The sequence below is a fragment of the Biomphalaria glabrata genome, chromosome 5 (genome assembly GCF_947242115.1).
Source record: "Biomphalaria glabrata chromosome 5, xgBioGlab47.1, whole genome shotgun sequence".
NCBI classification, from domain to species: Eukaryota; Metazoa; Mollusca; class Gastropoda; family Planorbidae; genus Biomphalaria; species Biomphalaria glabrata.
The window spans coordinates 15,327,322-15,340,076 of record NC_074715.1 but is presented as its reverse complement, the minus strand read 5'-3'; the positions used below and the strand labels follow the sequence as shown (position 1 = coordinate 15,340,076).

Below are 12,755 nucleotides of genomic sequence, written 5' to 3'. Positions count from 1 at the left end.
TTCAAATCGGGATTTCGATTGCGTTGTTTTTTCCTGAGCGCCTGTAACACAGAAAGTTTCTCCCAGATACCTGCCCCCACTCCTATTTAGTTTACGTCCACAAAAGAATTAGGATCAAAGTGCATGAATTACGCCCAATTAAAGAGCAATTAAACAAACAAGGGAGCGATTAATAAATGATTTAATGTTACATTTATTATTTATTTATTACAAAGCTTATATCAACTCTGTCTGTCTGTCTGGGTAGATCCTTTAATTCGTTATTTCTCCCACTTTCCAATATAGGACCAAGATGTAATTTCGCACAATTATTCATTGTCGAAGACAACACACGAATGAATAAACAACTTTACAACTTAGTTAATCCATTAGTAGTAATTAATTAATTTTGTTTTATAAAGAAAAAGGTAGATAAGCCTAGCAATATTGAGAGATAAGGCAGGAATAGGACCCTTTACTCAATATATCCTTTAAAAAAAAGTACATTTTTAAAAATTGCCACTTTTTGGTTTGTTTTTGTTCTATGATCGCTCGTGCTCCTTATCTAGACCACCGAGGGTGTGCGGGTGGTAAGGCAGGACGTTGACACCACGACATTAACGTACCGGGTGACTCCAACCCTTGCAACGCTACTGGCAATGCCAAAGGTCGAACGAAGAAGAGGAGTGAACGATATTGAGCAATAGACAATACAATAAGAAGAACGGGAAATGTATGGAGAGAAATCTGCCCCCAAACACGTGCTAACCATCCCTTGCCCCCCATGAGGCGCTTGCCATTTAGTTATTGAACAGCTTTCTCTTCTAGCTACCATCTGATAGAAGGAGTTCAATATATATATGTCAGGTCTGTAGGTTTAGGTATTGGTGAACTGTCTGTAGTGCACAATGTTGTAACCAGGTTTAATAATTAAAATGTTCACTCCAAACAATCAGTATGTGTATGACAAAATAATTCAACAGAAAATCTAATAATATTTGTATACATTAATAAATGAAAATAAGTGCCACTGTTAGGGAAAAAAAACAACTTACGGCAGATTATAAAAATGAAATTATTTCGATTTATATTTGTTATAATATTACACATGACAAAACATCTGATATTTTCCAACCCACAAATTATTATTTTTAATATTATAATTTGAATATGTTACTTTAAACATACTCATTACGAAGCTAATTTACCTATTAGATCTTCATTCTTCTAAGCATTAGATCAAGTATTGCTCAATTTAGGTTCGTGGCACTCGGCTTATGTAATGGGGCCATCACGTCGTATTCTTGAAGCCGGGCACACGGGTTCCTTGCTACGCCACTGCCACCCTGATCACTATACGAATGCACGACTATATTAAACATCTTTAAAAACAGTTTATGTTTATGAATTACAAAGTTTTACATATTCAAATAAAATAAATTAATCCTTTCAGAATATCAAAACTAACCGGTACGCCAATGGTAGCGCGATACATGCGATCATCCAATTGGACTTTTGAAATGTTAGTTTTTCTTTTGATATCTTATATAATACAGACGTTACTTCAAAAAAAAAAAAAAGAAGATGATTACGTCCTACGCGTTATGCATCTAGTCATGCATGTTAACCAATGACTTAAATTCTGCCAAGTCAATGGCTTTCCTGGCTGCCTCAGGAGATCTAAACGTGACGGACAGACTAACACCGTGACACAAAAAGTTACCTTTATGGTTAGCAGGTCGCTAAAAATTGTTGTTAGAAACAATCAATAAGTGAATACACTTCTTTGTTTCGCTTTTCTTTTATCTTTTTCATCGAATAAAAGTTTGAAATAAATTTCCCACAGGATGCGGAAAAAAAAGTAACTAAAAAAACAATAACAACTAACAACATAGTAAGAACACCAACAAAACTATCAATAATTTGGAGCTTTGCCAAGCAGGTTGTTTGTGTTGGTTTGCAACAATGGTTGCAAGAGAATTCAATAGATATTTTTTATTACTATCTAGTTTGACTTTTTGTTCTTTAGTTATCTATTTCAACTTGTAAAGCTTGACTGTCCGGGGTTCAGCTCTCAACATATCCACGTATTCGTGTTGAAGTTTGAGATGTAGCTTCCCTCTGAGCTACCTGATTCACCGCAGTGCGGGCAAGGAATGTAGATCTAGTTGAGATGTAGCTTCCCTCTGAGCTACCTGGTTCTATCCAATACATTCTAAATTGAATGAACTTTTATTGTCTAGAAAAAGTGATAGACTATTTTACGACTTTTGTCGTATTCATTTGCAGACATTTTAAATTGGACAAATAAAGTTGTTCCATAAGCTGGATGACTACACTAGATGACTACACTAGATGACTACACTAGATGACTACACTAGATGACTACACTGAGGTCTCTATGCAACTAGTTTGACTTGGTTAGAGAACCGTATTGAATAATGTCATCAAAAGAAAAACGTGATTGATAAAAATACATTAAATTGTGTGTCCGTCTGATAGACCTGAAGAGATGAACTCAATTTCAATTTCAATGATTGTGCTTGAGAGAGGGAGAGAGAGAGGGAGAGAGAGAGAGAGAGAGAGAGAGAGAGAAAGAGAGAGAGAAAGAGAGAGAGAGAGAGGGAGAGAGAGAAAGAGAGAGAGAGAGGGAGATTGAGTCCCAGATACAATTACACGGATGTGTACATTGTATACATTGTATACATTTTTTTACGTTTAACATTTTGCTCTGCATTAATTAATACTGAAATTTGGTAAACTACTGGTGTGTAATTGAACAGTATAAACATTTGTCTCCCAGTGAAACTGATCTAAGCCTTTTTTACTCGTACGTCTTATGACCTCTGCATAATTCTATAATTAGTGACAAATTGAAAAATTTCCTCAGTAGTTTGTTAAAATTAAGATGCATAGCTTTTAACTCCCTTTGAAAGTACCTAGTTTCACCTCCCTTAAAAACGGCTTCTAAGATTTTACGTCCCCATAAAATGCCTAATTTTTACCTCCCTTGGAAATGTCTAGTTTTTACCTCCCTTAGTAACATCCAATTACAACTGACATAGAGATCTACAAATTATTGATTTGTGTTTGTTCCATCAGCAAGCCCTACCAAAGAGATAGTTGAGATCTGATGTCATAATGCTTTCCACCACACACTACCCCTCCCCACACACACACACATAGCAGCTAAACATATGTGTAAGTAAATAAGTACTCCAGCTCTCTCGTCATTGCAGTGAGCCATTTCAGCTCTTTAGAGATATAAGTTATTGAAATTGTACGCAGTTGTAGCCACATAAAAATATCACAGGGAATCGGTACGGTTAGAATAATAACATGGGTTGATTGCTATGGCGGTTGCCTGTGTTTGTTTATTATTGTCCAAACTTTTGGTAACAGAGAAACTCTCTGACGAGAATGTCATAATAAAGATCCCAAGATTCTTAATTGAAAGGTGAGCTCTCACTACTAAAGATTTTAGCTCACACATGAGCTCATTTGCGCACTGTTTATAAATTTTAACAATACTTTTATTTATTTCTTAACTTCATGGAACGTGGAACCTTCTGGTTGGGTGGAACCTGAACACAGATCTCAACGACAGGACTAATGCAGGGCTGGCCTTGACCTACTAAAAGAGGTTTAATCTTTTTTTTTATACAGTAACCACTATTTCTATTCATCATCGTCATTATATTAACATGTAGTATACAACGTACATAGGAAGCAACTCCAATGCAATAGGCACCAGTGGGATAATTAAAGTTACGTCAATTGTACGATACAGTTTTAAACCTTCAAAAGCCTGTAACTAGAGCCTTATTATAACTGATAGTGGTATGCTATCATAGGGGTAGGGGCCCCTACCAGTCTCGGTGCTCCATTCGGAGCAATCGGTCAAACCGGCATAAGTCGTCCCTGCTCTTACGATTTTCCTAGAAATTTGACATTTGTTGTACATCGTTGGGAAACGAATTACTAGCTCGTTGGACACACTGGAAAAACTCTGGTTTGACCGTTATAATCTTATGTTATAAAATACAGACGTTACTTCAAAAAAGAAAATGATTAGGCTACGTCCTACGCGTCATGCATCTAGTCATACATGTTAACCAATAACTTATTTTTTGCCAAGTCACTGTTTTTCCTGGCTAGCTCAGGCAACCCATTCCATGCTCTAATAGCACTAGGGAAGAAGGAGCATTTGTACGAATTTGTTCTAGCATATGGAACGAGGAATGTGCCTCTATCTTTGTGTCTTTCTGAGTATTTTATTACGTTTTCTTTTTGTATTTGAAGATTATGGTTCAGTGTTTTACGTATAATTGTTACTCAACTTTTAAGCCTCCTATGCCGAAATTTAATAAGAGAACTAGGAAATATACATCTTGAAAGGACTATACGTTTTCGGGAAATTTCGCATTTCGGTATTCTATTATTCAAGAGACGGTTTTCAAAATTTTCAGCACACATATCAGAAGATGTCAACTACAAGCTACAAAATACAAAATGTTCAATTTGAAAGCAAGACGTCTGCCATCCCTCACACCCAAATGGAGGAGGTCCTTGTTTTCACTTGACGGAATCAAAATTCACATCAAACAACTTGCAGACTTGCGTTATAGTTCAAACTACTAAAAGAATACTTTAATTAAACAATGTCTAGTTCAACACTTCTGTTAGCAGCTTTCTCAATGTCTAGTTCAACACTTCTGTTAGCAGCTTTCTCAATGTCTAGTTCTACACTTCTGTTAGCAGCTTTCTCAATGTCTAGTTCTACTCTTCTGTTAGCAGCTTTCTCAATGTCTAGTTCAACACTTCTGTTAGCAGCTTTCTCAATGTCTAGTTCAACACTTCTGTTAGCAGCTTTCTCAACGTCTAGTTCAACACTTCTGTTAGCAGCTTTCTCAATGTCTAGTTCAACACTTCTGTTAGCAGCTTTCTCAATGTCTAGTTCAACACTTCTGTTAGCAGCTTTCTCAATGTCTAGTTCAACATACTGACAGTTCCCCTTCCCCACAAGATGTCAGTGATAAGACAAGACAGGCAACCCGGGGCGAAGCCGGGTAGTAAACTCAAGTTTTTACAGGAGCATGCACTTGGGCGCCCCATCAACGTTGTCTCACGGCGTAACATGCCGTTAAGAAAAATGTACGAGGTCGTTAAATCTTTATCGCACTGTTTCTGGTTGGAAACACTTGGACACTAAGCAATAGCAGTATACCTACAGGCTGAACTCCTTGGAGGGGAGAGTAGATAGATAACCTGGATACACAGACTCTCTTTTTTGACATACTTCTTTCTTCTTAACACACACTTCTCTCTTCTAGAGTCATACATATCTTTTCTTTAAAGACACTTCTCTCTTTAATGTGATATACTTATAACATTTTACACACATATTTTCACTTCTCCTTTCATGACAAACAATTCTCTTTTCATGACAATCAATTCTCTTTTCTTGGCAAACTCTTCTATTTTCCTGGCGAATTCTTCTCTTTTCTTGACAAACTCTTTTCTTGACAGACTCTTCTGTTTTCTTGACAGACTCTTCTCTTGACAAACTCTTCTCTTTTCTTGACAGACTCTTCTCTTTTCTTGACAGAATCTTCTCTTTTCTTGACAAACTTTTTTCTTTTCTTGACAGACTCTTTTCTTTTCTTGACAAACTCTTTTCTTGACAAACTCTTCTGTTTTCTTGACAAACTCTTCTCTTTTCTTGACAGACTCTTCTCTTTTCTTGACAAACTCTTCTCTTTTCTTGACAGACTCTTCTGTTTTCTTGACAAACTCTTTTCTTTTCTTGACAAACTCTTTTCTTGACAGACTCTTCTCTTTTCTTGACAGACTCTTCTGTTTTCTTGACAGACTCTTCTGTTTTCTTGACAGACTCTTCTGTTTTCTAGACAAACTCTTCTGTTTTCTTGACAAACTCTTCTGTTTTCTTGACAAACTCTTCTGTTTTCTTGACAAACTCTTCTGTTTTCTTGACAGACTCTTCTGTTTTCTTGACAAACTCTTCTGTTTTCTTGACAGACTCTTCTGTTTTCTTGACAAACTCTTCTGTTTTCTTGACAGACTCTTCTGTTTTCTTGACAGACTCTTCTGTTTTCTTGACAAACTCTTCTGTTTTCTTGACAGACTCTTCTGTTTTCGTAACAAACACTCCTCTTTTCGTAACAATGCTTTAAATCTTTTTCTTTCTAGTAAAAACTTCCTTACATTATTTTCCTTTTAAGAAATTCAATTAAGTCTTCTTTTTTTATAAACAAAAACCCACATATGTCGCTTTTTTTGTGTGGTGTGTTTATTTTGAGTTTGTTTTTTTCATTTACTCTGTGTTTATTTCTTTTCCTTTTACTTTATGTTTTCCTGGCCTCTTATCACTTTCATCTGTTTTTTTTTTTTTGTCTTTTTTTTGTTTGTTTCCAATTGAATTGAAGATCTTCAAGACATCTAGAGCAGGTTTTTTTTTATTCGGAAGGATTTGGATTTTCTATGTTGTAATCTTATGACGATTTAAAACGTCTGCTCAGTCTTTTCCAGAACACTCTAAACCAGGTATGTACTAGCAAGAAGGAAATACGTTGATTATAAAGTTATGGTTTGAACGGAGTCGATGAAACAAAGAGACAATGATTATATTTGATTATATAGCCAGGGCTGCCCCTCTGTAGTAAACACATGATTATACTATTTTAAGAGAATGTAATTGTAATGTAATATAAAGATAATTGTATTGTATTATATTAGCAATAATCAGTGCCAGTTCTACGATAGTGCAACACTGTGCTAGCCGCACAGAGCCTCCTCCTAAAAGGTGGTATCTACATTTAAAAAAAAAACTACTTGAACAAAATGTGCATATGGCATTTATTTAGTAATAAAATGGTAGAGCTGTTGTTAACGGTCAATGACCTGTAGCACCAAACCGATGTAGCCTTATTATAGTTGAACTTGTAAAACTTATTACGATATAAACAAATTTAACTTGAAATAAAATGAAACTAAATAGTTGACTTTAAAATAATATATAATGTTATTTTAAATAACATCAAAGTTACTACAAAAAAAAACACAACAACACGTCTTTTCACTCTGGCAATCTGGAGTCGTCTGGCCTACCAAGACATCTTACGATAATGCCGCTTATCTTGCATCATTCACACTGCATAGCCACCAACCAATCGCTAACTCCCTCTCACCATCACCATAGAAACATACACACACGCTATAACACGGGACTGCGTCGTATTGTTTTATACAAATCAACAATGTATTATATGGGTCAATATTTTGTAATATGAACCGAATTTTAATGTAGGGATTATTTTGTATCATACTATTGTTAATGAATTAGATGATTATATATTGTATTACATATTCCATTGGGGAGTTGGGAGCGCTAATTAAATAAAACATTATGTTACAAATGAAAATAACAATATGAATGAAATATATATTTTTCTTCTGTAACAATTAAAAAAGTAAAGTAACCCTTTCGGTCCTTGCGATATAGATCTATAGGTCATCTGTTTCTATGGCCCACGGGAGTCATGTGGCCAGCACAACGACCAACCACCTTTACTTTAACTAATGTCAGGTACCCATTAGAATTGGGTGGATCGTCCTAAAAGTCCCGTCTAAAAAAAAGGAAAAGTACGATTGAGATGGGCTGGTACAATGCCAGGTATATGTCCAGTTTTCATAAGTATGTTTAGACATGGTTATAGGTTTGTGACACACTGGCGATTAAATAGAAGTCTAAAGCACGAGAGAGAAAGAGTTATGATAAAATGAAAGTGTAAATACACTTATGTCAAAAACAAAAAGTGCTCGGATTAATAATGTGTCGTTCTGCGCCTGCACCTCGCAACACACACACATATTCACACACACAGAAACACATCTCTTGATGCTGTACGCTTGACTGGTCCTGCTAGTTATTGATTTTTTTGGCGCGTTTTTTTTTTGTTGTCTCACTGGAGTCACAAGACCAACTCGAGTCTGCTGAGGCCTGTTGTTTTCATCTTGCCAACAGTGCGCGCGCTGGCTGCAACTTCTGCTGATCAAGCCCCATGGGATATCTCGATGCGCAATAGAGTGCTGTGTAGAGTGAAGAACTATAGATATCTGCCATCTTTCTCTGTAGATCTACAATTTTTTTTGTAAATGTCGGTTCATTCTTCTAAAAATGTCTAACGAAAATTAGATGTTTCCAACTTGATGTAGCATCCTTTGTGGGATTGTGTAGTCCTATACCATTTCAGACCTTGAGATCTATAGGGCAGAGGATGTAAAGGCCAACTGTTTCTGTGGCCCACAGTTAACAAGGGTGCCATGTGGTCAGCACAACGACCAAACGCCTTTACTTTTCCCCTACTAACGTCAGGTACCCATCAGAGCTGGATGGACTCAAAGGCTTCCTAAAGATCCACAATTGAAAAATCCTAATCTTCACCATGATTCGAACCTGGTACCATGTGAGAGCGGGAAAGGGGAAGAAAGCTATATTAGTTTTGTATTTTGTTTACAAAAGGATTATGAGAGTGAGGTGTGGCCAGAACAATGACCAACCCATTCTGTGTTCCGTTGCGAACTTAGAGAAGAATAAAGAATAATTCATTTGTATCCCTTCTAGAACGAAACCCAATACTTGCAAATAAACAGAGAAATGTCCGTAAACAAAACCATCCCAAACACAGAAATGCAAAAAAAAAAAAAAAAAAAAAAACTGTAGTAAAAAAAAAAAAAAAAGACTGAAGTAGCTGAAAGGTTTCAAACTCACACCTAAATACACCTTCGCTCATGCTCTACCATGCAGGGCCGGATTTCGACTTCATAAGACCTTAAGCTTGAAGCTATGGGGCACCTCGTAATGTGATTTGTTCCAGAGCTTCGATCTTTTTTTTCAAAATAATTGAAAATATTCCCGTAACAATAGGAGCAAAGAAGGCTCCCAGGCTATAGCTGACCGTACTTATGTAGCCTTGAGGTAAATCCAGCGCTGCTAAAATACCTACTTTTAATATTTTTTTTTTGTTTTTGAAATAAAAGAAATGGAAAGATTTATGGCTGAAGGTAAAGACAACTCTAGAAAGACGTTTAAGATGGGTTGCCTCTCTTGTAGTTTTAATGCCATCACTAGCCAACATATTCACCAAGATCCAAAGTGTACAGACTCCATCCAACTGCGGGTGTTGCACATTGACTACCACACAGCACCGCTCTTATTATAGAAAAACAGACTTGGGCTGAGCTCGGGCCCCCATCAGGTGAGGCATCCCTGTTTGCCCCCTTCCATCTATTAGCACCGGATGTGATTTTTAAAATCTTTTTTTTTGTTTTTTTGAAGTCACAATTTCATGTGTATTTCTAAAATTAATTGCAACATGCGCGTGTGTGTGCATGTCCAGGTGTTTGCGCGATTGCGTGTTTCGAAAGTAAATGTGAGCTATTGATTTCTTTGATCTACTGTTTTATTGATAGTTTTCATGGCTTATAGTTTTTGATAAAGACATAAAGGCTTACACGCTATTTCCCAGTTACATGCGAGAGTTTCTTCACAAGCTGTAGCTTATTGTGAAACAAACCTTACAGGTGAAATTATATATTTGTAAATATTTGCAGAAGGAAACTATCGTCAGACATAATAGTAATAAACAAAAAACAACATGTTACAGTGTGAGACTCTAGCACGATTGGAAAACACGAAGGGGAAATAAAAGGAAACTGGACAGTTGCTCATAACTGACTCCCCCCCCCCTCCCCGCCCAGTTCATTATGTGAAGGTGATATGTGTGCAGACGAGTCCATGTTGTCCTAAATGAAGGTATGATCCATTGATCCACTGAGTGGTACAATCATGTGCTGAAGTAGTGGAATCTGCTGTGCGATGGATTGGCATGAGCTGGTAGGCAATTAGATGGAACAACATCATTTGGTAGGCAATACGGTGGAATGACATCAGTTGGTAGGCAATAAAAAGGAATGACGTCATTTGGTAGGCAGTAAGGTGGAATGACATCAGTTGGTAGGCAATAAAAAGGAATGACGTCATTTGGTAGGCAGTAAGGTGGAATGACATCAGTTGGTAGGCAATAAGGTGGAATGACATCAGTTGGTAGGCAATAAGGAGGAATGACGTCATTTGGTAGGCAATAAAGTGGAATGACGTCAGTTGGTAGGCAATAAGGTGGAATGACATCAGCTGGTAGACAATATGGCGAAATTACATAATCTTGTTGAAATCAGCTGTTAGACATTGAATAGTTTAGTTTTACCTTGAATTAAAGAATGTCAAATGGAAGTAGTATGTTCCAAATAAAAGAAAAGGTTCCTGTGAAAAATACATTCAAAGCTGTATATATAGTTTAGGGTCGTTTCAAGTTCCAGTTTAATTTCTCTCCTGGAACATTATTCTTTGCTTATGGTCATTTTCTTCCTTAATTCGAATTACTGAGAATCGTTAATCCCTCCACGAATTGTCCCTAAATATATCCAGAAAATATTTCCCTCTAGACTGCTGTATTTGTATTTATGGATACTGTAAATGTGCCATTACTTCTAGAGAGAAAAATCTGTCCTTATTTCCTTGGCTTGCTGTATCACTTGTTTTGGGTCGTTGCCACTATCCAGGCGTAAACATTATCAAGAGTGAAGCTTCAGTCACCGAATGAGGTGTCTTCTAAGAATCAAGGGACATAATATATTATTCACGATAATCTTACAGCGTCTAATTGAAAGAGATAATCTCTTTATCGAGACATCTTTAATGTCTGGGCTTAAAAGGCATGACGCGCTTGATAAGGAATGGGCTTGATAGGCATGGTGGGTTTGATAGGCATGGTGGGTTTGATAGGCATGATGGGTTTGATAGGCATGGTGGGTTTGATAGGCATGATGGGTTTGATAGGCATGATGGGCTTGATAGGCATGGTGGGCTTGATAGGCATGGTGGGCTTGATAGGCATGGTGGGCTTGATAGGCATGATGGGATTGATAGGCATGGTGGGCTTGATAGGCATGGTGGGCTTGATAGGCATGATGGGCTTGATAGGCATGGTGGGCTTGATAGGCATGGTGGGCTTGATAGGCATGGTGGGCTTGATAGGCATGATGGGCTTGATAGGCATGGTGGGCTTGATAGGCATGGTGGGCTTGATAGGCATGGTGGGCTTGATAGGCATGATGGGCTTGATAGGCATGATGGGCTTGATAGGCATGGTGGGCTTGATAGGCATGGTGGGCTTGATAGGCATGGTGGGCTTGATGGGATATGTGAAGCTAGTGCGGATGAAGAATTGTGTAGAGGGTAAGGATGGACATTACTTTGTCTTATTGTTTGATGTGCTCTCGGAGTGTGCTGGTTTAGGGTGTGTCTGGGTGTGTACATGATGTGCTAATGGAGTGTGTGTCTGGTGTGCTGACTGTGTGCTGGTTGGGGAGTGTCTGGTGTGCTGACTGAGTGTGCTGACTGAGTGTGCTGTTTGGGGTTGTGTCCGGTGTCTATCTGGATTGTTAGTTTTCTGTCTGGGAGTGTGTTCTTTCTGCTTCTTGTTTCTATGGCCTAACTTTGACTAGAGCACCACATACCCTGCACAATGACTAACTGCTTATCTCACAACACTGTATGCATCATCATTAAAGTCTGTCCTCGGGTATTTTCTTGAGTTTAATGCTTTTAAACTCCGATCAACAAAATAAGTAACTCAAGATATAAATTACAATAATAACTTACTGACATAAAATATTATAGCTGAAATATAGCACAGGGAAATTACAGTCGATGCTGTAACAAATAAGCATGCTTAAACAATCTACATGAAACAATCTTTAAGGACTAGCAACTGACTGATAGATAGCTTCACATTTATATAGTTGCGTATTTCTGGTTAATCTCCGACACTGACAGTACGTACTATTAACTTCCCATGATTCCATTTTTTTTACCCTATATCTAGTTTACGCAAATCATTAGTGCAGAAAAATCTGCTTATAAATGTTCCCACTAACACGCAACGTGACCTAAATAATAAGGACAGTTGAGTTCCTGCGAGTGAGCTGATTGTGTGCTTGTCAAACGTGACATACTACACGTACATGCTTATATGTGACACGTATCTTTTCAAAATTTTGCACATATACCTTTTGAAAAAAAAAATTAAAATATGGATATAAAGATTAGCAACTGTTAAACTCAAATAGAAAGTCTTTATTTGCGTGCTGACATGTACAATAGTGTACCACGGTGGTGGTCTGCTGTGTAGTACTGATGATGATGGCGAGGAGTGGCGATCCTGTAAGAGTCAAAGGAGCAACTGATAGATTTATAAAGAATTGAAGAGTCTTATACTGTTATACATATTGCAAAGTTAGGAAAGGGAATCAGGAACGGCAATTATTTCATAATCATTAAGTAATGCTAACATAACACACCATCACAGACATTCACACTCTCTCTCTCTCTCTCTCACACACACACACATCTCTTAGAAAACTCCCACATACTCTTTCAAACACACACACACACACACACATTATTTAAATGATAATAACAATAAAGATGTGATCACAATGAATGTCATATTCAAGTTTATTGGGGGGGGGGGTCCTGTTAGACACCTTATTTATAGTTTAGTTATTTTAGCGACGCACCATAGAAGACGCATATTGAACGGGACTAGTGACGTTTGGGATATGTTGGGTTAGAGACCGGAAAATCAGTTAGCGATAGAATATTCCAGGGTAACGACGTGTTTAGTGACAGAGAC

General features: G+C 37.4%; 2 protein-coding genes across 3 annotated transcripts in view; both read right to left on the bottom strand.

The window, feature by feature from the left end:
- The window catches only part of LOC106062321 (potassium voltage-gated channel protein Shaw-like), a 93,863-nt gene that overhangs the window by 68,222 nt on the left and 12,886 nt on the right, over positions 1-12,755 (bottom strand). The window lies entirely within an intron of this gene.
- Positions 4,634-11,243, bottom strand: LOC106062289 (uncharacterized). The gene is made up of 4 exons (XM_056028782.1): positions 10,781-11,243; positions 5,895-6,129; positions 5,392-5,779; positions 4,634-4,993 (listed from the first exon to the last, which is right to left on the bottom strand). The coding sequence occupies exons 1-4, from the start codon at positions 11,241-11,243 to the stop codon at positions 4,634-4,636; spliced, it is 1,446 nt and encodes a 481-aa protein (XP_055884757.1).

Bases quoted from the DNA above. Each gene is read 5' to 3' on its own strand.
- LOC106062289 (XM_056028782.1), bottom strand. From the start codon at position 11,243: ATGCCTATCAAGCCCACCATGCCTATCAAGCCCACCATGCCTATCAAG. The intron at 6,130-10,780 runs GTCATGCCTTTT...TTACGAAAACAG, and splicing joins GCCCATTCCTTATCAAGCGC to AAGAGTCTGTCAAGAAAACA. The intron at 4,994-5,391 runs GTGAAAATATGT...CTTGTGGGGAAG, and splicing joins TGTTTGTCATGAAAGGAGAA to GGGAACTGTCAGTATGTTGA.